At 47.8% G+C, this 27,316-nt stretch overlaps 1 protein-coding gene across 1 annotated transcript in view; it reads left to right on the forward strand.

The window, feature by feature from the left end:
* The window catches only part of LOC122471279 (transformation/transcription domain associated protein), a 113,468-nt gene that overhangs the window by 74,422 nt on the left and 11,730 nt on the right, over window positions 1-27,316 (forward strand). Inside the window, 16 exon segments of the mRNA XM_043559673.1 lie at window positions 1,618-1,764; window positions 4,705-4,782; window positions 4,784-4,825; window positions 5,022-5,309; window positions 5,478-5,615; window positions 6,256-6,368; window positions 6,749-6,884; window positions 9,840-10,031; window positions 12,620-12,815; window positions 13,439-13,704; window positions 14,522-14,622; window positions 18,579-18,780; window positions 19,926-20,090; window positions 21,794-21,884; window positions 23,139-23,338; window positions 24,135-24,396. Of these exon segments, the coding sequence (XP_043415608.1) occupies window positions 1,618-1,764; window positions 4,705-4,782; window positions 4,784-4,825; window positions 5,022-5,309; window positions 5,478-5,615; window positions 6,256-6,368; window positions 6,749-6,884; window positions 9,840-10,031; window positions 12,620-12,815; window positions 13,439-13,704; window positions 14,522-14,622; window positions 18,579-18,780; window positions 19,926-20,090; window positions 21,794-21,884; window positions 23,139-23,338; window positions 24,135-24,396 (2,617 nt within the window).

Here is a 27,316-nt window from a genome sequence, read left to right on the forward strand (position 1 = left end):
ACCAGGATACCTCTAGTTAACATGTGTCACCACGCAGTTACCAGATTTTTTTTCTAATGAGAGCTTCTAACATTTACTCTCCTGGAAACTTCCAGATATGCAATACAGTAGCATTACCCATAGTCACCATGCTATACATTGATTGCATCCCCATGACTGACTTACAACTGGAAGTTTATACCTTTTGGGCCCCCCTTGGCCCATTTTGCCCTCTCCTAATCCTGCTGCCTCTGGCAAGCACCAGTCTGTTCTCCGTAAGATTTTTTTTTTTTTTTTATGATTCCACATATAAGTGAGAACATAGGGTTTTTGTCATTGACTTCTTTCACTTAGCAGAATGCCTTCAAGATCCATCCATGTTGTTGCAAATGGCAAGATTTCTTTCCTTTTTATGGCTGAATAATACTCCATTGTACTTACACACACCGCATCTTTATCCATTCTATCTGTTGATAGACACTTAGGTTAAATTGATAAGCATCTTGTACTGCCATTTAATTTCGAGATAGATCACTTTATTGTGAGCTAGTCTTGCTTAGTACAGGTTATTCTACTGTTCGGTGATTTTTCTCTCCCAAGTGAGAAGAAGCCATGTTGTGTTAACAGCACTACCCTAGGGAGGGACGCCTCCCAGGGCTCCAGCAGGTTCTACCAGCAGCCTGCTGTGAACCTCCCAAGTCTCCACCTCGTCCTGGTGGGGGCAGCCCTGGAGCCCAGAACTGGCTAGCAAGGCTGAGGTCTTTGTCCCGATGGCCCTCAGTGCTCCATGAGGAGTAGCCGCCACTACTCCAGGCATAGACCTTTAAACTTGGGTCTCCTTTAGGTTGTTTGCTCTTGGAAGCTCAGTCTTTCCCCGGAGTGCTGGGTTTGAGAAGCAGCCACCCAGGATTGCAAGAGGAGGCACCCTTTTTGCTCTGAAAGGGTAGTCTGATGCCACTCCTGTATGTGGGATATCTACTCATTCTATTATCAAATAAGAATTTAAAATCTCCTTCTGTCGCTGAACACTAGATGATCTAGTGATACGATCTTTCCTTCCTGTTACTCTCCTGTATGAAGTAAATTGCCAACTTGGAAGTCATTGTTGTGCTTTTTCAGGGGCACATACCAAATGGTTGATAACTCAGAGGCTTGCTTGATGATTGAATTTTGGCTGTGACTTCTCAGAGGCTTCAGACAGAAAGAAGGGTTTACTCCTTTTTGGGAATGAGTCATATAAAACATCGTGCCAACAGGTTCTGTGCAGTGACCCTGACCATATTCTTAATCTGAATGAGCGAGGCAGCTATACTGCATTTTGAGGAATGATAGGCTGTAATTCCTTATCATTGTTATTTTTACTGTTTAGAATTTGCACTTTTTCATTTTGCTTTCCACAATCCAAATAGAAGAGCAAAACAGTGATCTTTCCATAGCGTCATTTAGAGAGAAGTCTGATCTAGTCCATCTGCTTTGTTTATTTTAGAGCTCAAAGGATTTACATAGTTTTAAAATTCTGGGAAACTGCCTAGAATTTTACTTGCCAAAACTGTAACAAGGAGTTTGCAAGAGCTGTTTACTGGCTTTTCTCTAACTGTCTGACTTTTTGTTTTTGCCTGTTTGTGTTCTGTTTCACAGGACGTGGAGATTGACATTGAGCTGGCCCCGGGAGACCAGACCAGCACGCCCAAAACCAAAGAGCTTTCTGAAAAGGACATCGGGAACCAACTGCACATGTTAACCAACAGACACGACAAATTCCTTGACACTCTCCGGGAGGTGAAGGTCTGTGTGGCTTCCGAGGGATGGTGGTGGTCTTCTCCCCTGAATATTTTGAATCCTAGAGCAGGATTACCCCACGGCAGTGTGAAGTTTTCTTCTACAAATTAGACGTATTTTCTCACTTTTCTCAGTTGATGGTATCGTAATTCTGTGAGACCAAAGTAGATACTCTGTGTAAAGATTTGAGGAAGGAATTAGAGTATCTTGTGGGAGAAAATAATTTTCCCACTGCTGTCCCTTGAAAGAAAGGATGAAATTGTTTACTAAAAATATAAGATGAGACACTGCTGAATTATTTTTCAAATGCAATAAAAAGAAAATGAGAATAGGTTAACATGGTAAATGAAGTTCACTTTGTAGGGAGGGGTCCTCCAGACGCACCTTTTGTTTTGTTTTTTGTTTTCTGGGTTTTTTTGAGAGAAAGCACAAGTTGGGGAGATGCAGAGAGACAGGGAGAGAAAGAATCTGGGTCAGCACAGAACCCTACGTGGGGTTCCATCGATCTCATGACCTGAGCCGAAATTAAGACTCGGACCCTCAACCGACTGAGCCACCCAGGCGCCCCCAAATGCATCTGTTTTGGGATATAGCCAGCTAGAAGCTTTTTGACTTCCTCAGACTCTTAGGTTAATTATAGAAGTGATGATTTTTAGCTAAAGACTACAAGAATTGGTTAAGGCCAATACACCAAGTTGTTTTTGAAGAGTGTTACAAAGAACCAGCGATGATTCTGTTCAAGTCAAGACCTAGGTGAAAAAAGCTAGAAACAAACTACTTGTCACAGATAATTTGTACATTTAAAATTCTCTGGTAACCCATTCTGTATTTTTGTGCGTTAAATCAAACTTTAATTTGCATCTGAGTGATCATTGTGTTTATGTGTGGATAAACATAACACTTTGTCTTCCTGTGCACAGAACGGAAGCAGAGCATTCTTACATGTAGATGATACACTTTTGTTCACAACTGAAGACTTAATAGGCCCCTGTCCCTCCTGTCATTTCTGCTGGAAAGAAGGGTGGTGGGTCAGTGCCCCCAAACCCAAAGGCCTTTCTTGGCTGACAGTCGCCATGATAAGTCACCATGTAGATACTGACTCATTGGTTGCTTTGGCATAAGTTTAATGATCAGCTCATTGCGAAAGATCAGAGTACATTTTAGCAGTTCGTGTAACTGAATGAAACAGACAAGAGTACCAGCCCCGTGGGGCTCCTGTTCTACTGGGGGAAATAATAAACAGAGGTAAAATCGGTGTGGCTGTGTGGGCTGGTGAGTGCTGTGGAGAACAGTGAAAGCCACCAGGAGGCTTCAGAGGTCGGAGTGGCGTTCATGTTATTTTATCAGGTGTTTATGGAAGTTACTTTTCATATTTCTGTTTTTTGTAGAGCAAGGTGGGGTTATAAGTCACTGCATTTATAAGTCTATTTGACCTTGACATTTTCCTTCCCGAGGCCCCTCCACCCTCCACTCAGGGGCCAGTCGTTGCCTCCAGACAGTTTGTTTCTAAGTCCAGAGGGACTAGGAGGCACGTGAATGGGTCGGGTCCTTCATGGAGCCAGGCACTCCTGCCCTCTTCTCTGCCCTGGGCGTCTTGTCCCAGAATTGGCCGTCTTCCTCCCTGTGAGAAACGTGTTGACGCCAATGTCCCCTCCTGTCCTCCTTGGCGTTGGCAGAGCCACCACAGCCTCTCCGTGACAGTGTGTGAATGAGTACAGGCCGGGGACCTGCGGAATCCCCGACTCACGGCTCGAGATGAGCAGCAGGTGTGTGAACACGTGTGGCCCTTCAGTGCTCCAGTCTCTGCTAGATTGACTTGGAGGCAGGAGGCCCCCGAGGCCGGGGAGGAGGGGGCAGCCACCGAGGTCCTCCGTGGTCGTTTCATCTCCCTCTGCCTCACGGGGCAGCCCGAGTACCAAACCGGAGCATTCTTCACTTATTAAATGTTTTCACCCATGTTCTTTGAAATGTTTGTAGCTTTGCTTTCTGCATTTTTAGTAGATGTGGACATGAGGGTGATTTCCCTTCCTCGGTTTGCTGTTGGAGAAAGGAGAGCCTGGTCATGACGCATGTGTCCCTGAAGCCCTGTCTCTGTGGGGAGGTGTGCCCCATGGGCCCAGTGGGCTTCCAGCAGGCTTGAAACCTGCCTGTTTGTAGGAAATATCAGCAGCCGATTCAGACTTTGAAAACCAGCAAAGCTGTGGACAAAGTCAGAGGCATCTGTGGATTTGATTCACCATCCGGGCTTTTAGTTCCTGACCCTGGCTCTTTCCATCTCGCCGGCCGTCAGCTGCAGACACTCTGGATCTTCAGTTCTTGATCTGTTCTGCAGAATTGTACTCTTTGGCCAAGAACTTCCCTTCTATGCATGTGCTCCTCCTCTTTTCCTCTTTCATGTTTCCAGCTTTGATGGAGTCCCTGTGCCTCTTGTTAACACATCTGTGTCAGCATTGCGTTTATACTTCTTGGACGTGGTGGAACCATGTTAGAAAATGCCCTTAAAAGGTAGAAAATGCCCTAAGGGTCAAAAAACGTAGAGGCGCCTGGGTGGCTCAGTCGGTTAAGCATCTGCCTTCCACTCAGGTCATGATCTCATGGTTCATGAGTTTGAGCCCCTATATCAAGCTGTCTGTCAGTTCAGAGCCTAGAGCCTGCATTGGATCCTGTCTCCTTGTCTCTGCTTCTCCCCCCACGTGTGCGCGCTCACTCTCTCAATAATAAACATTTAAAAGAAGTTAAAAATATGTAGGCACGTCACTGATTCCTAAGCACCCATGGGTTCCTCATGCTCAGAATCTGTGTTTATGCTCTGCTGTGATGCTTGATCTTTGAAAATTTGACAGTGGGTAAGTGTCTGATAAAGCATGAGACAGCAGAGATAGCAGTATCTTGAGCGTGGACATGAGACCCCCTGCGTGGTTACATGGACCTTTGTTCTTTCCGTAGACGGGAGCACTGCTCAGCGCTTTTGTCCAGCTCTGTCACATTTCCACAACACTGGCAGAAAAGACGTGGGTCCAGCTTTTTTCCCAGATTGTGGAAAATCCTGTCCGACAGACAGCAGCACGTGAGTCTGTCTTACATCCTGTTTTGGAAGATGCGGTTTTCGGCATTGATAAATCTCGGTGAAAGAAAACAATCTTGGCTCAGTTTCAAAGGATGAGGCGACCACGCCCCAGTCACTAATGGTGAATCCTCCCCAAATGTTGTCAGATGCTGTGTAAGAGAGCGAAGACCTCAGTTCACGTGTGCTTCGCTTGTAGGCTCTGGCTGGTGAGATCAGCCCGTTCCTGTGCAGCGGCAGCCACCAGGTGCAGCGGGATTGTCAGCCCAGCGCGCTGAACTGCTTCGTCGAGGCCATGTCCCAGTGTGTCCCCCCAATTCCCATCAGGCCCTGCGTTCTGAAGTATTTGGGGAAGACACACAACCTCTGGTTCAGGTCCACGTTAATGCTGGAGCACCAGGCTTTTGAGAAAGGTCTGAGTCTGCAGATTAAGCCGAAGCAAACCACGGAATTTTATGAGCAGGAGAGCATAACTCCACCCCAGCAGGTGAGGCCCACCTTGTCTTCTGGGTCACGTCTTCCTGGCCTGGGGCCTCACGGTTTCAGTAAGCCTCTCCCGAGCGATTTTAAGTTACAGCCCAGTGACGTTGCCTTATTGGGAGGAAGAGGAAAGGTTTTTATCAGGAGCACTCAAGAAACCATGCTCTGTTTTCAGGAGATCCTGGACTCCCTGGCTGAACTGTACTCTCTGTTACAAGAGGAAGATATGTGGGCTGGTTTGTGGCAGAAGCGTTGCAAGTATTCAGAGACGGCGACTGCCATTGCTTACGAGCAGCACGGATTCTTTGAGCAGGTAGCCACCACCCAGTGTCCAATGAGCCGGCTGAGCCGCAAGGAGGAGGAGAGGTGGTTTCTAACACTGTCAAGTCAGAGTTCACGTTAAATAAGTTCACGTGTTTATTTGAAACATTTACCCTGCGTAGAAAGGCCTTCTGATTGAAATCTCAGTTGAAGAGAAACACACATACATGACACGAACATTTTTGAAACTCAGTCCACGATCCTTTACCGTTAGTTGCTAACGTGGATGCTTTTTATCTGCAGTCAGTGGTCCTGTTGGAAGTGGCAGGTAGACTACATTCAGTGTCGAAATCTTAATCCTCGTGTTTGTCCTTTGTATGTAGCCTGGGCCGCTGTCCCAGGATATGGCTCTCAGCCTTCTGTAGGACACTGAGCCGCAGAAACTCCAGAACAGGCACGAGCTTTGGGCTCTGCTGTCCTCACTGAGGGACAGAGAGATTCATCCTGGGGCTCGGCGGTCTCTACACTGTCTGTTGTGATGGGTGAGGGGGCGGGAGGTACGGGGGCCATCCCTGTTCCCTGTGCACGTAGAGCCTCTCTGGTGGCAGTGATCTTAGAGAAGAGCTTAGGGCACCCCCAGGCCTGAGATCCAGGTTGTCCTAAATAATTGAGAGCATGATTAACTTCTCCAGGCACAAGAATCTTACGAGAAGGCAATGGACAAAGCCAAGAAGGAGCATGAGAGGAGTAACGCGTCCCCTGCTATCTTCCCAGAGTACCAGCTTTGGGAGGACCACTGGATTCGGTACGCCAGCATGCTTGATGCATTCAGGAGTCCGTGAAGAGATCCAGTAAAAAAAGTCTCTGAAATTTCCTCACGTGTGTTTTTAAAAGGGGACTTCGCTACTTTCGCTATGGCCTTATTATGAAGAAAGGAACAACTTCTTCCAGTTCTCCGAGCTCTCCGCTGTGTTGTGGCGGGCAGCCCTTGGTCTTTGGGGGAGCTGTTATTTCAGAGAGCGGGTGGCTCACTGCCATGGGCACCTCGGGGGAAAATTTGCTCTGGGGGGAAAATTTCTGTTTTCTTCTGTGGAATGGCAACAAACGACTTAATGTCTTGTCTCCTGCCCTGTCTGCGAGTGTGTTGGTAACTGACCTTGTGCTCTTGAATCCCTGGTCTTCTAGGTGCTCGAAGGAGTTGAACCAATGGGAAGCCTTGACGGAGTATGGCCAGTCCAAAGGGCACATAAACCCTTACCTCGTCCTCGAGTGTGCTTGGCGGGTGTCCAACTGGACCGCCATGAAGGAGGCACTGGTGCAGGTGAGGCCACTTTCCTGCTGCCTGATAACTCGCTGGGCCCAGATTATGTTCTCCACAGCCACGTGGGTCCCTTCCACAAAGCCCTCAGTCTCTAGAGTGTTCTCTTCACTTAGAACAAACTGGGCATTTTGGCAGATGAAAAATAGCACTTGGGAAGCAGGCATTATTTTTGGTCGTCTCTAACCCCTTTCCTGGATCGGTTCCATCTAGGCATTAGATTAAGTAGTAGTCCGTCGAGGCGGACTTGGTGCAGAAGCACGGCTGGAAGTGCAGGCAGCAAGGGCGCATCCCGGGCCGGGCCTGGCGGTAAGGTCTGCCGAGTGATGTGGTGTTACAAAGCGTGTTCTGTGTCGCACGAGTGAAAGCGTAGCGTAACGGAACTTGAGTCATTAACTTGGTTGAGCCCCACTTCTTTTTTTAAGTTTATTTTGAGAGACAGTGGGTACACAAGTGCAGGGAAGGGGCAGAGAGAGAGGGAGAGAGAGAATCTCAAGCAGACTCCATGCTGTCAGTGCAGAGCCTGACACAGGGCTGGATGCTGGGAACTGTGAGGTCATGACCTGAGAGTCGGATGCTTAACCAGCTGAGCCACCCAGGTGCGCCCTGAGCTCCACGTTTTTTAAGGTAAAGTTCCATCCAGCAGAAATGAGTACCCAGCGGGAAAGTGGGCACAGAGGTGCAGCTCCCTCTCTCTCCACTGGGGGAGATCAGGCCCCGAAAGCTGCAGTATTGCACGGTACGACTCTGTCATCTGGACCCCACGTTAGGCAGTCCTCGGATGCAGCCGTTCTTTTTGCTCCTCATTTGTCATTTGGGCCCTCCCTCCTGTTCCCCTTCGGCCTCCTTCCCTGCTCCTCCTCGGCTCTCCGCCTTTTCCCTGTGACGTTCATGCTTGGGGTTGAGCTGAAGGAAGTGCTACCGTCCTGTCCTCACCTGCCCTTCTACCCAGTAGGGCTTAGTTACATCCACACCACTGATTTTCCTCTTCTCTTGTCATTTGGAGACGGCAAGAGCACGTGGGATTATGGGGCTGCTTTCTCGCAAATGAGTGCAGAATTTTAACCTGTATTGTGGTTACTGTGGTTCTTGATGTTACTCTTTAACAAACATGTAGAAGGTCATGGAACCGAGATGGTCACAGACCACGTGAACAGGGCTTGACTTTGGGGTTGGGATCTGGAAATTGCTCATCTGATGCAGGGAGTTTGTTACTCCCAGAGATGACCAGTCTCGTGTTATGGGTAAAATACAGATTTTTTTTTTTTCTGACAAAATGTATTTACGTTCTACTGAGTGAATATTTATAGCTTGATCTGATGTTTCTTTTTTACTCCCTTCCCAGGGTTTCACTTAGCCAAATACATGCAGCGTCGTGCTATCCATAATCTGATCAGTGAATTTCTTCTTTCAGAAGCGCTTGATAATTTTCCAAAGACTTGTAAGGCACATGCTGATTAGGAAAAAGCTCAAAGTATGTGAATAAGCATTCTTAGGAGTCTGCAATAAATTCAAGTAGTCTTCATAGTCCAAAATTATTTACTCATTTACTAATACTTAAAGGAAAAAAATCAAATGACTTCTGTTTTCGTTACTGTGCATTGTGATTCCAGGGCTGCTTGCAGAAGTACCATTATTTCTTGGTTTGGTTTAATAAACGGCATAGGAAACAGAAGAGATGCCTGTGTTCTTGGTTTATGGAGGATAGGTGTGGTGATTGACAAAAGCCCATCTTCTTGAATAGTGTTTAAGTCCAGAAAATGTGAGGTCGGTGTGATTTTAGAGGATTGTATTAGAAGCACATGTTTTGACAAGTCTGTCTTCCTGAATTTCTTCCATCATTGGGTTATTGAGATCCAGAGAGGCTGTGAATGTGAACGTGCTTGAAGAAGTGAGGTGTCAGAAAAAACAAGCCAGAGAGTTCTATGAATGCAGGATGGCGCTGTCTTCACCATCCTCATCATGCTTACGTGATTTAGTAAAAGGCGAAAGATTTATTCGATCTGAAGAGAAACCAGAGTATGATACTTACATGATTTAGATGGTATTAGGGCACTAAAATGTGTATCGTGTTTATTTGCTAAAGATGCTTCAGAATGAATGTTATGTTGGTCTCACATCAAATCCTATAAAATACCTTCAACAGAGAGATCCTTTCTTCTTAACACACAGATTATTTTGAAAAGATCTTAATTTTTTTATCATTTGTGTTTTTAAATGCTCTGTAAGAGACTGATCAAATGAGACAAGTTGTAATGCTTTCTTCAGCAGGTGGTTGGCAAATAGAGCTTTCGAGGGCAGAAAGGGGAGCATGTGGAGCCTTTACGTGGCTCTGAGCCATGTGTGGGGGGGCCGGGTCAGAGCCAACGAGAGGAAATGTGACCGCTCTGGGCTCAGTCTGCTTCATAATAGAACTGATAACTAAGATAGAAGAAATCTAGGGGAAATTAAGTGACAGTGAAATTTATGAGTGTTTTCTCATATTCCTAACCTAAACCATCGACTTTTGCTTCCTTCTATAACATGGAACAAGTTAGATTAGTTTCTCAGGCTAACAGTTACGAACTGGAAACAATTCAAAATTATATTGATCCGAGTGGAGGTGAACGTGTATTTAATACTTTGGAAATTCTCTGGCTGACTTTGTAGCCGAGTGGTGGTCGTTAATCTTTTCTATCACAATAGCGATCAGTTTCCCTCTTTTTTGGAATCACTAATGACCTTAAAGCGAGGACCCTATAGAGACTTGGCTGCTCACTGGTTTTGGGAAAAGGAGAGTATCTAGGAAATGCAATCTACATGCCTGACTGCTGAAAAGAAAAGAAGCATCTATTCATGGCTTAATGTCTGTTTATCTCCTTGTAAAATTGGCTCCCAAACAATCGGCCTACCGTGTTGACCCTTCACACTGAAAGGAAGTTTGCCCATTGCATCCACGCACTGTGTTTTCACCACCAGGTGGAAGTAAGTTGCCCCAAAGAGATGGCTTGGAAGGTCAACATGTACCGCGGGTACCTGGCTATCTGCCACCCTGAGGAGCAGCAGCTCAGCTTCATCGAGCGCCTGGTGGAGATGGCCAGCAGCTTGGCCATCCGCGAGTGGCGGCGGCTACCGCACGTGGTGTCGCACGTGCACACACCTCTTCTCCAGGTGGGTACACGTGTGTCCTCGGGCAGTCTCGGGGGCCGTCACAGCAGGCCACCCCCTGGCCAGGCTTAGGTCCGTAAACTGACCTGGATGACCGAGAGGAAGATCCTCTCACCTGTCCTGTCCTCTCTCATTCAAGCTGGTCCTCAGCGAAAGGAAGGCCAGAGTCTGAATCCTGAGGGATGAAATGTGGCTTCTCTTTTGGGAGCTTCTGTGGGCTGTAAATGACAGATGACATCCCACGAGTGACTTTGAGGATTCTTAATTTTGCTCTAGGCATTTTCTTTCACGCCCCCTGTGCCACCATCAATGTGTGATGCCACTGCGTAGCCTAAAAAGTCCTGTGTCCTCAGAGACCCTTAAGATTGCCAGTCTAGCCTGTGCCTTAGCCTCTTCCTCTGTGGGTCATCTCCCTGTTGCTGACAGTGTGTTCCAGCCACACAGGCCACCTGTTCAGCTGCTCAGCTCTGACGCAGTCTCTCCCCACTCTCCCCACAGCCCCTCACATGTGCTGCTTCTCTCCATAGAACCCCCTTCTTCCCACCCCTCTGGCTGCCCTTGAGGCTCTGTATAAGCAGGAAGTGACAGCTAAGGCAGGACTGAAAATCGCCTGGTTGAGTGTCAAATGCATGCCAGGGCAGGCCCACGGCCCCTCAGCAAAGGCCGAGAGACTTAACTGGTTCTGGTCTTTGGGGAAATCTCTGGTTAACTAGCTGACCACAGAGCTAACTGAGCAGAGACTTAAGTGGGTGCATTTTACAAATAATATAGAAGTAGTGTACCAACGTACTTACCATAGTAGGGATTCCAGAAGGAATGAAGCCAGAAAAGGGGCTGATGGGGCATTTGAAGAAATAAGGGCTGAAAACTGCCCAAATTTGATAAGGAACCCAATTTCATTTACAAAGGAGATGTACAGATAATCTTACAAGCAAGGGAACAGCTGCTCAGCATCATCAGTCATTAGGAAAACGCAAATCAAAACCATGGCAAGATACTATTTCACACCTACTAGGATAAAAAAAAGACAGTAACATGTTGGTGAGGATGTGGAGGAATTAGAACCCACATTATACTGCTGGTGGGATTATAAAATAGCCTGGAAACAGTCTGCCGGTTCTTCAGAATGTGAAGTGTAGAATGACCGTATGACAGCAGTTTCAATCCTAGAGAAATTAAAACACAACCACACAAATACTTGTACGCCGATGTTCCCAGCAGCATAGTGTACATTAAATAGCCAAAATGTGGAAACTAGCCACGTGATCCTCCACTGACGAGTAGATAAAAAGTGGCGTGTCTGGGCAGTATGAAGGAGTGGAGTCCTGGTACAGGTGGGTGAGCCTTAGAAATACCCTGAGTGAAGAAGCCAGGCACAGAAGGCCATATGCCGTCTAACTCCACTTCCGAGAAGTGCCCAGGATAGGACACTCCACGGAGACAGAGCAGGCCAGTGATTGTCACCTTCGTGGGGAGGAAGGATGCAGGGAGGCCGCCGAACGGGTCCAGGGCCACTGTGGGGAGTGATGAGAATGTTCGATACTTAGGTGCTGTTGATGGTTCTACGGTGCTGAGAATATATTAAGAACTACTGAACTGAAAACTTGAGTGATTTCAGTGATATTTTAATTGTATGTCTGTAAAGCTGTTGTAAAAGAAATACCCCACTGTTGGGTTTCTGGTGAGGTTTTGGTGAGAGGGAAGTTTCAGGACACTGAAGGCAGTGCCCTGAACTTGAGGTGCGGATAGAGAGCAGAGATTCATGCAGGCAGTGTCTTCCACTAAGCTCAGTCAACGAGATAGCAGGTGCCAAGCCTAGTGCCATGTTGGCGAGGATGTAACACTTTTGAAACAAAAATTCTGCCCCAGAGGAGCATCCAGCTGGAGAGAGAGGACAGCCATAAGAAGCAAAACTTAAAACAAGAATTCAGTGCCGTGTGGTAGGACAGGGAGTAAACACAGGATTTAGAGAAGGGAGAAATCCCTGTGGGAGGGAGTAGAACCTTCCAGGTAGGAGTTGGATAGGATCGGGATTGTGCCAGGGCATTTCCATAAGTTTGGAGCCAGCAACTCATCAGGGTGTAAAGGGTAATGAATTGGACAGACCCACGAGAGACATGACTGAAGATGTATGTGCCAGCCCAAAGGGATCACCTGTGAATCCTGTTTTCAGATGCATAGTGTGGCTCTGGGTTTAAGTTGCTGGAAGGAGGGCCTGAGGGCAGGGGGCCAGGCTGCTGTGGTCTGAGCTCAGTAGGAGAGCCACACTTCGTTGGTGGCAGAGGGAATGGGAAAGAACTAGTGTGGGGGGACTGCCGTTAGCAAGGTGTGCTGCCCACACCACTGTCGTCCCTCTCCTATCGCAGTAGCTGCAGAGCTGAGCTTTTAAAAGTTGGGGGGGGGGGCACAAGAGCACACTTTGGGGTGAAGAGTAAGTGAAGCGTGGCCTTGAGGTGTCTGTACGAGCTGGAGAGCTTCCTCGGTGAGTCGTGAGAGCCTGACAGTCGTTGGATTGCTGAAGGGCTCTGGTTTATGTTCCTCATGTGCTCTTTAATGCTTACCGTGGAATCCCTTCTGCCGGTCCCATTCAGGCAGCCCAGCAAATCATTGAACTTCAGGAAGCTGCACAAATAAACGCAGGCTTGCAGCCGACCAACCTGGGCCGGAACAATAGCCTACATGACATGAAGACAGTGGTGAAGACTTGGAGGAACCGGCTGCCCATCGTGTCTGATGACTTGTCCCACTGGAGCAGCGTGTTCATGTGGAGGCAGCATCATTACCAGGGTAAACCTACCTGGTCCGGCATGCATTCATCATGTAATTTTCCAGACACCCCACTGTTCTGGTTTCATGTCTTGGTTTTGTCGTGTTTTTTTTCTTTTACCAGATTTTCTATTTTCTGGCAGGTTGGGTAGGTGGTGGTTGGTATGGCAAGGGTAGAGGTGAAGGCAGTGAAAGGTGGGGAGATTTCCCCACCCTGTTAACACTTTGCTGGCACAGGGGCTGCTGGGGTGCAGGCCGGGGGATCGGAGCTCCGGGGTGTGGCGCTCGTTGTGAAGGTGCCCGAGGAGGAGCCACTTGAAGGTGGCCGTGTGGAGGCTTCTCCAGTTTTCCTGGGCCTTTTGGCTCATCCCCTCACCCCGCCAGACTTCTGTGTAGAACCACCTTCGCCATTTAGTTAGCCACGATGGTAAATGCTCAGCTCACTAGTCAGCGCTTTTTACACCTTACTCTTGCATAAAATACTTTCTTTGTGTAAAATGCAAGGAAAGGTAACGGGTTTATCACAGAGCTTCCCGTTTTCATAAGCCATGTGTGTGTGTTTTTCATTTTTTATTTAAGCCTTATCGTGGAACACTTTGAGAAATGTTTCGCGGAGACTGATAGCTCTTTTCTTTGCTCTCTAGCGATTGTAACTGCATATGAAAACAGTTCTCAGCACGATCCAAGTTCAAACAATGCCATGCTCGGGGTGCATGCGTCTGCTTCTGCAATCATCCAGTATGGGAAAATTGCCCGAAAACAAGGACTGGTCAATGTAGCTCTGGACATACTAAGTCGTATTCACACTATTCCAACTGTGCCTATTGTGGATTGCTTCCAGAAGATTCGACAGCAAGTCAAATGCTACCTCCAGCTGGCAGGAGTCATGGGGAAGAACGAGTGTATGCAGGTACGGTGACAGCGGAAGCCCCTTTGCTGAGGCGGTCCGGCGAAGAGTGAGTGCCCACGTGCGAACTCCTGGTGCAGATTGTAGGGAAAGCGAACCAGAACTTTCTGAGAGCACAGCTTCGTTAGTGGGAGACTGTCCTTTCAAAAACCGAAAGGCAGGGGCGCCTGGGTGGCGCAGTCGGTTAAGCGGCCGACTTCAGCCAGGTCACGATCTCGCGGCCCGTGAGTTCGAGCCCCGCGTCAGGCTCTGGGCTGATGGCTCAGAGCCTGGAGCCTGTTTCCGATTCTGTGTCTCCCTCTCTCTCTGCCCCTCCCCCGTTCATGCTCTGTCTCTCTCTGTCCCAAAAATAAATAAATGTTGAAAAAAAAAAATTAAAAAAAAAAAAAAAAAAAAAAACAAAAACCGAAAGGCAAAGGAAAGCACTGGAGCGTTTGAAGTACATTTTATGGTCTCAGCTCTATACTACGCTTGGTTAAGGTTATGTAAGGAAAGAAAACGAAAAACTGATTATGAGGGTATAAGGGAGATTTTGACGATGATCAGAGGAACGTTAATAAAAACGAAGAGACGAACTAGACGCATAAAGCTATAGAAAAAAAACGGTATCCTTTAAGGTGTCCAGCACTGAATCTGGCATTTAGCAATTCACTTAGGAGCTGTCTGTCTGTCTATCTAGAGCTGTTTGTGGGGGGCGAGGTCTGCTGTCAACTTCACGTACACTTGTCGATGACCTTTAGGGCTTACCGCCTAGGTAAATATTTTGATGAAATTTCAGTAACTCTTTTCCTACTTTTTTTGTTTGTTTGTTTTTAAACAGGGCCTTGAAGTTATTGAATCTACAAACCTAAAATACTTCACAAAAGAGATGACTGCTGAGTTTTACGCCCTGAAGGGAATGTTCTTGGCTCAGATCAACAAGTATGTATGTTACGTAGAAGGAGAGTAAGAGGAAGATTCGTCAGATTACGTAAATAGTTTTTTATAACTTGAAGTGCCTGTGAAGCTCAAAGTCTGTATGGTTCGGTGACAGTTGTCCGGTGTGATGTTTCAGGTGTCCTATCTCTGTGAAGATAGTAAGTTGCGGCAGATTGGTAAGCCAGTTTGATGTGTAGAACTTAGAGGCGTTTTTTTTAAAAAATGAGTTGGTTGAACACAAAAATGCTGATGGCATGGGTTCATTTCCCCATTTTCGCAGCATGACATTTTGGACCAGAGGTGATTTCATTCCTTTTATGGAGACGTTTCCTGTTTTAGAGCAGGGGACCAGTCGGTAGTAACATGCAGGCCAAACCCAGCCAGGATCTGGTTTTTATAAGTGATGTGCTGGGCCACACCGATCCCCACTGACACTGCCTGTGTGGCCACTTTCACACTACAGCCACAGTTGTGACAAATTGTTGGGCCCACAAAGCCTAAACCTGCTTATCATCTGGTGCATTACAGAAAAAGGTCACAGAATCCTGTTTTGCAGAAATGCACATCAGATGAAGTTTTATAAGAAGTGTACAAATGAGATATACTGACAAGATGCTGCTCGATGCCATATGTAGAGTTTGAAGCGCTCTCAAACTCTCACGTTTTCAATAGGGGTTACTTCTTTAGCTTATTTTAAATAAGGAAGTGATTGGGGCACCTGGGTGGCGCAGTCGGTTGAGCGTCCAACTTCAGCCAGGTCACGATCTTGCGGTCCGTGAGTTCGAGCCCCGCGTCGGGCTCTGGGCTTATGGCTCAGAGCCTGGAGCCTGTTTCTGATTCTGTGTCTCCCTCTCTCTCTGCCCTTCCCCCGTTCATGCTCTGTCTCTCTCTGTCCCCAAAATAAAATAAAAACGTTGGAAAAAAAAATAACAATAAGGAAGTGATTTTGTCAAAGTAAAAGGTTTTTTTTTGTTTTTTTTGTTGTTGTTGTTTTAGTGTTTTAAATTCACATGACATAAAATAACCCATTTGAAAGCATACGGTGCAATGGGTTTTAGTACATTCACAGAGTTGTATACATCACCACCTGCTATTTCTAAAACCTTTCCATCATCCCCAAAAGAAACCACATACCTGTTAGCAGTCACTCCCTATTTTCTCCTTCCTTTGTCCCCTGACAGCTGCTAATCTTTTCCTATCTCTATGACGTGCCCATTCTCAACATTTCGTATAAACGGAACCATACAGTCTGTGGCCTTTTGTGCCCAGCTTCTCACGCAGCATCATGGTTTTAAGGGTTGTCTGTGCTGTAGCTGATGCAAGTGCTTTGCTCCACTTTGTGGGTAAAGAACGCTCCATTTTGTGTCTATACATTTTATTTATCTGCTCAACAGTTAATGGGCATTTGGATGGTTTCTGCTCGTGGCTGCTGTGAGTCATGTTGCTGTGAACGTTCACGTACAAGGTTTTGTGTGAGCATGTGCCTTCACTGGTCTTGGGGACACATACTTCAGAGTGAAATCACTCTGTGGCATGTGGCACTTTATCTTTTTGAGAATCTGCCAAATGGTTTTGCACAGTGGCTGCTCCATTTTACATTCCCACCAGCAGTCTCTATGCTTTCCAGTTTCTCCGCATCTTTGCCAACACTCATTACTTCCCACTTTGCTGATCACGGCCGTGCTGGTGCCTTGCTGCAGTGTTGACCGTCCTTTTCCTGGTGGTGGGTGGTGTTGAGCATCTATCCTTCTCCCCGGAGACGTGTGTTCGGTTATTTTGCCCATTTCTTAGTTGGATTATCTGACTTTTTACCTTCGAGCTCCAGTTCTTAAAACGTGTGGACGAAGGTCTCTCTGTCGGGTGTGTCACTGCAACACCTCACTTCTTGCCGGTGCCCCCAACGCACACAGCCTCTCGTTTCGAAGTCCAGTGCATCCATTTTCTTAGGCTGCTCGTACTTCTGATGCCATAGCTAAGACCCCACCACCGAACCCACGGTCACAAGATTTACTTCTGTGATTTCTTGAAAGAGTCTTACGGGTTTAGCTCTCGCATTTAGGTCTTTAACCATTTTGAGTTAATTTTTATACGTGGCATGAGGTAGTGGTCCAGATACGTTCTTTGGCACTTGTACGTACTGTGTCCCAGCACCATTCCTTGAAAAGACTTACTTCCCCGTAGAATGACCTTGGCACCCTTTTTGAAAGTTAGTCGACCAGAGGAATCCAGGTTTGCTTCTGGACACTCGGTTCCGTCCCCTGATGTACGTCTGTCCTTACACGGCTGCCACACCGTGTTGCTCACTGTTGCTTTGCAGTAAAGTTTGAAACAGGGAAGTGTTCTTCAGCTTGATTCTTGTTCGAGATTGTTGGCTGTTTGGAGTCGCTAACATTTTTCCACGTGAACGTTAGGTTATCCATTTCTGTAAAAGAGGCAGCCAGGATTGTAGAGCTTGAATCCGTAGGTTAACTTGGGGAATATTGTCATCATCATATTAAATCTCCCCGTTCACGAACACAAGAGGTGTCTATCTTTGCTTCATTTAACAGTGTTTTATAGCTCTTAACGTCCCAAGTCTTGCATTTTTTGTGTTAAATGATTCCTAAAAGATCTTAATGTTACTGTAAATCATTTTCTTAACTTTATTTCTAGATTCCCCATTGCTAAAGTATAGAGACACAACTGAATTTTGTATACTTCTCTTACATTTTCAACTTTGTGAAGTGTTTATTTACTCTGATCGTTTTGTGTGTGTGTGTGTGTGGATTCTTGGGGGTGTTCTTCACATAAGATCGCGTCATCTGCAAATGGAGATAATTGTACATCTTCATCTCCAATCTGGATGCCTTTGCTTTTTTCTTGCCTAATTGCTCTACCTGGGACTTTCAATACTGAGTTCAGGAGAAGTGGTGAAAGTTCTTGCCTTTTTCCTGATCATAGAGGAAGACCTTTCAGCCTTTCCGCACTGAGTGTGATGTTACCCAGGGGTTTTTTATGTGTGGCCTTTATTCTGTTAGGGTAGTTTCCTTCCATACCTAGTTCGTGGGCCGTGTTTATCATGAAAGGGTGTTGGATTTCATCAAATGCTTTTCCTGTACCAACTGATGGGCTCCATGTTTTTCCTCTTCATTCTGTTCATGTGATGCATCACATGGGCTGACTTTTTGTTTGTTGATCACCACCTTGTGTTGCAATAAATCTCATTTGACCTTGATCATGGTGTATGATCCTTTTCATGTGGTTGGATTTGATCTGCATTTAGATTCACAAGGGGCAGGAATATCTAGTTCTTTCGTGTCTTGTACGTTGTTGGAAGATGCAAAACCGTCTCTTATTTGCAGCTAGTGACGTGGTGCAATCACTGTGGAAAATGGTTTGTCAGCTCCTCAAAAAATTAAATACAGAATTATCCTGTGACCTGGGAATTCCAGTCTTAGATGCATAGCCAAGAGAATTAGGAATGGTGCTCAAGCAGGCACTTGCTCACGAGTGTTCATAGCAGCTCTGTGCACAGTAGCCGGCACAGACAAAACTTGGCAAAACAGCTCAAGTGAACGGGTAAGCAGTGCAACGGACAGAAGTGAGACATAAAAAGGAACGAGAGGCTGACGCTGCCTACAACATAGGTGAACCTCAGACGCTGTGCTGAGAGAAGCCAGACGCAAAATCACATGATCTGTAATCCCGTTTATATGAACCATGCGGATTAGGTCAAGGCACAGAGCCAGAAAGCTGGCTGGCAGTCACCAGGGGCTAAAGGTTGGGGGAAACGGAGACCGACTGCTCCGTGGTGTGGGTTTCGTTTTGGGATGATGACAGTGTTTTGGAACCCAATTGAGTAGCAGTTGTATGACATTTTGAGTGTACTAAACGCCATTGAATTATCCATCTTAAAATATGGTTTTATGTTACACAAAGCTCACCTAAAAATAATTACGCTCTGATTTGTGTCCTCTCAGATCTGAGGAAGCAAACAAAGCCTTTTCTGCAGCTGTACAAATGCACGACGTGCTGGTGAAAGCTTGGGCCATGTGGGGCGACTACCTGGAGAACATCTTCGTGAAGGAGCGGCAGCTGCACCTCGGGGTGTCCGCCATCACCTGTTACCTGCACGCCTGCCGGCATCAGAATGAGAGCAAATCGAGGAAATACTTAGCCAAGGTGAGAACGAAAGAACCGGTTTTCCCCGAGGGCCTCCAGTAGCCTTAAGGCTTCCACGAGGAATCGGCTGTTTCCTAATCCGTGCTGGGGTAGGGGGGACTGTCTCACGCCTGCACCATCGGTCCCTGTCACTCTTGACAGCATCTGTCATGGTTCCATTTGCGAACTAAGAAAACTTGAGTCCAGTGTTCTCTGTGGGGTCTCCCTCTGGAGACTGCCGGGGAGGCTGTTGGCGGGCGGGGTGGGGGGAGCGGTGCTTACCTGCTGGACACCCCATAGATGCTCACATCTCACCTGCAGGGAAGGTGCGCACGGTCACAGAGCTGCTCAGCTCTAGTCGCAGGGGGCGTGGGATCCTCTGACTTCCACAGACACTGCAGGGTGAGGTCACAGCTGCTAGAGTTCTTGTCCCATATCACCCCAGCACCGTGCCATGGACCATGCCGAGGGTGACTGCTTGACCCTGAGGCTGCTTCCTCAGCGTGGCTTCTCGTCTTTTTACTTATGTAATTCTTATCAATTTATTCAAGAAACAGAAACAAAACCCAGAATTAATCCTTGTAGAAAATGTAGGAGTAAGTTCTGCTTTCTGTTTTGTCTGTTAAGGGTTTGGGTTTCTTAGGATTCCTTGATTTGACGTCAACATCTGGAATGAATGTCAGCACCTAGTATTTAAAAGTGACCCTAGAAACACAAACTAGCTATAGTGATGCAAAGAAGCTGCCTAAGTATCTGACTTCGGATTTGCCTACTTCTCGATATAATTGTTGCAGACAGTGGACACCAGGCTGCCAGCGTGTGGCCCACCTGACGCCGGGGTGCTGTTCATCAGAGATTTTTGGCAAAAGGCCATTTTGTTTTGGTGAGGTCGTGAGTGTGAATTCGGAGGTCACTGGCCACTGGTCGCCGGCAGGTTGGGGCAGTTAATGATTGTCAGTAATGCTGAGTCTACGTAAGAACCGTGTGCACACTTGGGTTTTTATCCGTCTGTGATTTATACGTGAAGTTTAGCAGCATTGGCCATTTCGTACTTACTTTTCACACATTGCCCATAAGGCTATTCTATGTGCTATGCTGGGGAAAAGGCACCGGATTAAGGGCGTCAGAATTTTTATTCACCTCTAGGATTTTTCCTCCTGTCTTAGGTGCTGTGGCTTCTGAGTTTTGATGACGACAAAAATACTTTGGCAGATGCTGTCGACAAGTACTGCATCGGCGTGCCGCCCATCCAGTGGCTGGCCTGGATCCCCCAGCTGCTCACCTGCCTGGTTGGCTCCGAGGGAAAGCTGCTTTTGAACCTTATTAGCCAGGTGCGAATAACAAGGTCTCTTTGTTCACAAGAAAATTATGTCTTCATTTCACATTGTTGTTTTCTGGAAAGAAAGTGCATGCTCAAAATACTGAAAATAAGTGAAAGATAGGAAGATGTACACATTTAGACATCACTTGATCTGAAGCACAATTAGATGTGATCGAAGAATTAGGGGCACCTGGGTGGCTCAGTGTGTTAAGCATCCAACTTCACTTCAGGTCATGATCTCGCAGTTTGTGAGTTCGAGCCCCGTGTCGGGCTCTGAGCTCCGTGCTGACAGCTCAGGGCCTGGAGCCTTCTTTAGATTCTGTGTCTCCCTCTCTCTCTGTCCCTCCCCTGCTCACTCGCTCTCTCTCTCTCTCTCTCAAAAAATAAAAGCCTTAAGAAAAAAAAAAAGAAGTGATTGAAGAATAGGTCAAGGTTGCAGTGAAATAATCCACTCGGTTGTTACGTGCTAAAATGCTAATTTTTTTGCTTGCGTATGATGCCACATAAAGATGCAGATGAAACAAGCATTCTCTCAAAATGTACAGTTACTAGTGATTACTCTGAAATACAGTGAAATGCGTATCTGATCGTAGCTGGTTTCCCATCATCGTGCCGGAACCCTTTGGAGCCTCCCTTCAAACTGAAGTCAGCATAATGGTAGCCTTGTCCCACCTCGTGCAGTTGTGCAGGGTGAAAGCTGTGTGCACTGGGGACGGGCTTTGGAGATGGGACACACTGGGGTCCTATGGGCTTTCATGACCATTAGTTGAGATGATTTCAGATTGTCCCTCTTCTGTGAGAAGCCTGCTGGGTAGAGGAAGGACCCAGACAGTAGACATTTGGAGACTGTTCTGTCTCATGTACAGTCCCCTTGACTGTGTTTCTTTCTGTAAAGTTAGCCCCGTGACTGACTTCATGAATGAAGTGGCTCCCAACTGAGCGTTTAGGAATATGACGCTCATCTGTCTTTACATGAGATGCATCATCCACGTTGTACCCAGAAATGGTTTTACTTTTTCCCTCGAGAGACTGCAGCTATGTTCCTGGGTGCTGGCATTTTGCTTGACGTTTATCTGCTCGATTCAGTCCATTTGGTATTGTCCCCATTGAACGTCTAGAGCTAGATGTCGTTGGTGTCTTCTGGGCACATTTTGAAGAGTGTGAGTAACATGATCATAGCTATTCAGACCTTTCGAAGAAGCCATAAAGCCCCAGTTGGGTAAGACTGGTGTTTCTTATCTTAAATAGAAAATTTTCAGCATCCTCCTTGCTGCCGTCACGTACAATAAAGTTCTTCACTAATGAACCTAATAGAATTGGTTCCCAGTGAATTGCCTAACATAAAGACTGACTGGTGTCATTTTGTGTTTCCCTGTTACTTACCCAAGTAGGATCCAGGGACCAGTGTGTTTTGCCCTCCTCAGATTTGCCAAATCAAACGAAAGTGGTTTCTCTGTCATTAACCATCCGTCCCTAGGCAGAACCAGTTGGGCACCACGTTGATCTCTCTCAGATCTTTCGAGGGAAACTAGGTATTTTACCTGCTGTTTAATCTGAACTCGTGTATTAGCTCAGTGGTATAGTATTTTGCCTCCTTGGTCCAGATGCAGACCCCCGCCCATTTATGAACGACAAGTTATTTTCCATACAAATTGTCCTCATCTAGAAGCACAGTGGTGAGCAGTGCTCTTTATGCTCCGTGTCTCTGAGCAGGTTGGACGCGTGTATCCCCAGGCGGTCTACTTTCCCATCCGGACCCTGTACCTGACCCTGAAAATAGAGCAGCGGGAACGCTACAAGAGCGGTATGTCTCGGGCGGGGCCAGCGGGCCAGACTGAGGAGGGCTTATTGCATGGGGGCATTCCATGTGCCGACGGCTGTGGACACGCTCCCGCCCTCAGCCTGTCTGTCTCTAGCCAGTGAGAGGACACTTCGGGGCTGGGAGGCAAAACCTGATCACTGAGGGAAGTCAGTGGTTTGCCGTTGCTGTGGTTTAATAGGGTTTGTTTACCTGAGTGATTTGGTCCATAAGTAGAAAAAAATATATGAAATTTTTACCTCAAATTGTAAAGTTCAGTAATGCGTCCTGGTAAGCAATATAAGTGTCACCTACTATACGTGTCCTTTATAAGAAATATCTTCTGCTGTCAAAAGAATCCGCATAGAAATCAGTCTTACCAGATGTGAAAATTTACTCAAACCAGAAGGGTTTTAATCCATATTGAACAGTACTCGTATGTTAATAACTTACTAATGATTTCAGTTGCCCACTGCACATGGTACTGTGTGAGCAGTTGAAGCCCCTTTGCTTCAGGACGTTTTTAACACCCGGTTGTTTATGCTGCAAGGCCAGAGACTATTTAAAAAAGTGACCTGACCCACTGGGCACGTTTGCACCCCCAGCTGATGAGCTGGGTGAGCCAGGGACTGCACGCACGTCTCTGTGCTGGCCTCACGGCCACCACACCCAGGTGGATGTGTGGTTTGGTCGTTTGAAAATTAAGGTTTTTTTCTTCTGACTGAGCCGAAGCTAGAAAAATGGCCCTTGGGTTCTACGACGTATTTCTCACGTGGCAGATGACTGTATTTTTAAAAAATATCTTTTTAACGTACATGGTCTGGCTTTCCTCAATGAGAACATGGAGACTTGCCCATTAAGTACGTTCAGATTCCCTGAGCTGTCTGCAAGGAATGTGAAGAATTTTTTTCCAAACATTTAAAAAATGCTCAAACTTTGAGCAAAGTTAAAAAGGAGAGGACCACGAACACTCATGCACCCTCACCTCACTTCACCGCTCAGCACACGGGCCTGTTCGCTTTCCGCCGACACATTGGAGGCCAGGCTGTAGGCAGTGGCGTTCTGCGGGCCTGAGTCCCTCGGTGCACCTCTCCGCGGAGCCGGGGCGGCTCCCACCCAGCCCCCGGGGAGCCGGCTGTCGTGATGTGCTAACACGCCGGCAGGAACAGCGTTGCTTTGGCCGATGGGTCCTCTAGAGCACCGAGCTCTCGCATCGGGCCAGTTTTGCGCTGACATTGGCGTTGTGTGTGTTGCTCTCAGATTCTGGACAGCAGCAGCCAAGTTCAGTGGGTAACCAGTCCCATTCTGCATCAGATCCAGGGCCCATAAGAGCAACAGCACCAATGTGGCGCTGCAGCCGAATCATGCACATGCAGCGAGAACTGCACCCAACTCTTCTGTCTTCCCTGGAAGGCATCGTCGATCAGATGGTCTGGTTCAGAGAAAACTGGCACGAAGAGGTACGTGCAGAGAACCCATCGTCCCATGTGCTTTGGGCCGTGTCGCCTTCAGATTGGGTGCCTGCTCATTTATGTCTGTGTTGTCGAATCGAACAGTAGAGTGAGCAGATAGTTAACGTTTGCGCACTAATGCAGCCCCGAATATTTGAAGCAGGAAACTTGAGAAGGAGGTGAAATTGAGAAAGTTCCGCTGGCCTTGACGTGCTTATTACGGTGCTCAATTAAGTATCACTTAGCAGCAGTTACCCGGGCCGCGGTGGTCTTGGGTGTGCGCTGAGTGCAGGTGTAGGTAGCAGAGGCGGAGTTGGTCCTCCAGTGAGCTTTTCCACAGCCAGGCCCTCTCCTTAGTGGTGTTAGCAGTGCAAGCTGATGACAGAGTGATGAGCCCTGTTGTCTAGATGTTCATCTTGTTGGCCCAGAGGCCCCCTTGTTACTATTACCTCATGTGTGTGTCAGACACGCAGCAGTAACTTCAGAACTGGCTGCATAGAAAGGGTTTTCCGACAACAGAAGGGTATGTGTGTGACCCAAAAAGTGGAGTTTTGGTTTGGGTTTTTTTCTTTTTCTCTCTCTCTCTCTTTTTTTTTAATGTTCAAGACACTTAGTCCCCATCATTAAAAACTCAGCTGACACCGTGGAGTGCACAGGCGTTCTGTCCCTTCTGTGCTGTCTGATTTTACACGTGCTGTGTGCCGGGAGGCGGCGGTGGGACCTGCCAAGCAGGTGCCGTGTGGCTGGTTAGCCGCTTGAATTGGGAGCTCTGTTTTGTGCATTGTCTTGGGTCTCTTTCCACTAGGTTCTCAGGCAGCTCCAGCAGGGCCTGGCGAAATGTTACTCTGTTGCATTTGAGAAAAGCGGGGCGGTGTCGGATGCCAAAATTACCCCCCACACTCTAAATTTTGTCAAGAAGTTGGTGAGCACGTTCGGAGTGGGCCTAGAGAACGTGTCCAACGTCTCGACCATGTTCTCCAGCGCGGCCTCTGAGTCCCTGGCCAGGCGGGCACAGGCCACCGCCCAGGACCCTGTCTTCCAGAAGCTAAAGGGCCAGTTCACAACCGGTGAGTCCCTTCCCTATACCTGCAGAGAGTTCCACTTGGCTGTTGTTGGTCTGTCTTTAACATCTCAGCCAGCTAGTTCCTTGTTTTCGTGAGCACTCTACTGGGTGAGCTGGCAGCACTCTGTTTAAAATGTAGCCTCAGGTCACAAGGTCACAAGGTCACGGTGACTCTTGCCAGCCTGTGGTTGCCCGTCCTTCTCTGGAGTGAAGGGTTAAGGTTTGGAACCAGGCTCCGCCTGAGGGATGGAGGGTGTAGGGAAGAGGAGGGTTTCAGGCTAAACCCGCCCTCCCCTCCCACCCCCCTCCACACTTGGTTTTTGTAGGAAAATTGAACAGTGTGAGGTGAGGCAGTGGGCTCAAGGTGACAAGTAGGGCTCAGACTCATAGTGGATTCAGGTGGCAGAATGACCAGGAGGTCGTGTCATCATCAATTGTCCCTGGTTTGGGTCCAGGCCTTTTCCGAGAGCCCCAGGAGTATGAACCTTGGCTCCAGCCTGGTGTGGTCGAAGGCGAGCAGGTCCGATCTCCCGGGACCTCAGTCTTCATCTGCCAGACGGGGGCCCTGGTTCCCACAGCGCGTGTGCACAGGGGCCGACCGTGTCCCCCACGCAGGCTATCTTGCCACCTGTGTCCTGCCACCACCCTGCCAACCTGCCCACCCTCTGGCGGAGGAGCCCAGGCGAGCACCAGGGCTCAGTGTGTCTAAAGTATCTTTTAACAACTCACATCACAGAGAACACGGCTGGAAACCTGCGCTGTGTAGACTCTGTTGAAATCACATAAAAGAAAATATGTCCCACTAATTACACAGGATGCTTTGCAGCTACAGCCATGACTTACTTTTGATCCATCCAGGATAGGGTGTGTCCTGCCATCATTCCAGGCACCCCGGGGCCCCCGGGTGTCTTCCCCTGCTTTGTGAGCTGGGCATTAAAGGTAACACTGGACTCGCCTTAAGGTCGAGGGGCTTCCCCTGCTGATCCCACACCTTGAAGAAGATGTTCTTTGAGCGATAAAATACGAGCTTTTCATATCTTTTACCCTGAAGCACTTTGGTCACCTTAGATTATTTTCCTTGTGATGTTCACGTGACATGCTGTCAGTCTTTCCTGAAAAAGGAAAAGTCTGAGGTGAATTTTGTGGAGACTGTCTTATTTTACTTAAAAAATAGGACATTAAGTCTTTTTTTTTTTTTAAGTTTATTTTTGAAAGAGAGAGAGAACACAAGTGAGGGAGGGGCAAAAAGAGAGAGGGAGAGAGAATCCCAAGCAGGCTCCACACTCGGCGCAGACAGAGCCCAATGTGGGGCTCGAACTCACAAACCGTGAGATCATGACCTGAGCCAAAATCAGGAATTGGATGCTTAACCAACTGAGACACCCAGGTGCCCCTGTTTAGTATGTCTTTACCTTAAAATGTCCGCTGGTTAAATCAAATGTCATCTGAAACAGAACATTCAGAGGGAGACAAGTCATTTGGGTGTCGATACAAAAAAAATTTTAAAAACTGAACTGTGAGAGACGACCGCCGTGAGGCTCTGACAGCCTCTTCCAAGTGTGGGCGTTTCAGATACTTCACTCCGAGCTCTGCATCCCCTCTGGTCACCCGTTCCCAGGAAGGCCGTCTCTGGGTCCGAGCACCACCTTCTAGTTCCCACAAGGGAGCGAGAGTTGCCCACTCCCGTCCTCGGCCAGTATCGCACGTGCTGGCTGCTACCTAACCCAGTGAGGAGGTGGGAGAAAGCTAAAAAACAGGTCAGATTTATCCCAGAGAATGAAGACTTCTTTCCCTGCACGAACTCGTCCATGAATGTCACAGCCATTTTGTTTGCAGTGGCACAAAACTGAGAATAAGAATGGGGAGTGTGTGATGCATCTGTGCTCGCTTAAGATTGACAGAATGGAGTTAGCCATTGATTGAGTGACTTGGACGAGCCTTAGGTTATGCCGAGTGTGAAAAGCCAATTCAAAGGGATGCCTGCCGAGAGATTGTTACGAAGCGTTTGTGAAATCACGTAATAACGGGGGTGGAAAGCGGGTCGGTGGCCAGGTGTTTGGATTCAGGGTGGAGGTGGGCGTGGCCACAGGGCTGACCCAGGGGGCTCTGTGGATTTCGGTGCTTCTGGGTGTTTGGAGGCTGGGTTTGCATTTGGACGGCCGCAGCCCCTCTGGTGCCTTTGGGCCGCCCGTGTAGGTGTCGATGGGGCCCTCACCGGGCACATCGGTTACCCCCGATCGCCTTCCTGCATCGGTCCAGCCTGCAGCACCCTGGTAGGGGAGGCAGGTTGGATAGGGGACCGGGGTCTTGGCTGGGCGTGCCTCTCAGGACTGCACCAGGCTCACCCCGCACGACCTAACTCTGCAGAAGAGCGTTTGCAAGAGGCTCCCGAGAGCCCTTCAGCTTGAGTGCAGAGGTCACCCTGCCATATCACAGATCCCGGTCCTGTCGGCTCTAGGATGGTGGCTCCCTCGGGGTCCGTTTCCCACAGAAATGGTGCGGCTTATCCTGATGTTCGGGCTCCTGCGAGCGAGAGTCACGTGGAGCCCCTCCCACCAGTGGCGCTCATCAGTGCGGGGTTGAGGTCTTTTTTGAAGATGGACTTTTCAGTTTATTTGCCTTTTCAGTACTGAGTCTCAGTAAAATCTGAGGAACACAGTCATCTGGGATTTTTATTTGTTTAAATATAAAATGCATGCTTTCCGTGTTTGGCACTTTAGTTTCTTGTCTAAATGTCTTCTGATGAACGGGTTTATAACCTAGCATTTGCCTGGATTGGATTACTGCCTTGGCCCCTCACTGTGGTGGTTGCTCTCAGGTGGGGCTGCCGGCCCCCTGGGTTCCCGTGTCCCTCAGGGTGCTCCCCGCATCCTTTCCTGAAAGGAACCTGTGACCGTTGGGGCTGAGGCTTCCTGTCGGCGCTC

This window comes from Prionailurus bengalensis, chromosome E3, assembly GCF_016509475.1.
Source record: "Prionailurus bengalensis isolate Pbe53 chromosome E3, Fcat_Pben_1.1_paternal_pri, whole genome shotgun sequence".
NCBI lineage: Eukaryota > Metazoa > Chordata > Mammalia > Carnivora > Felidae > Prionailurus > Prionailurus bengalensis.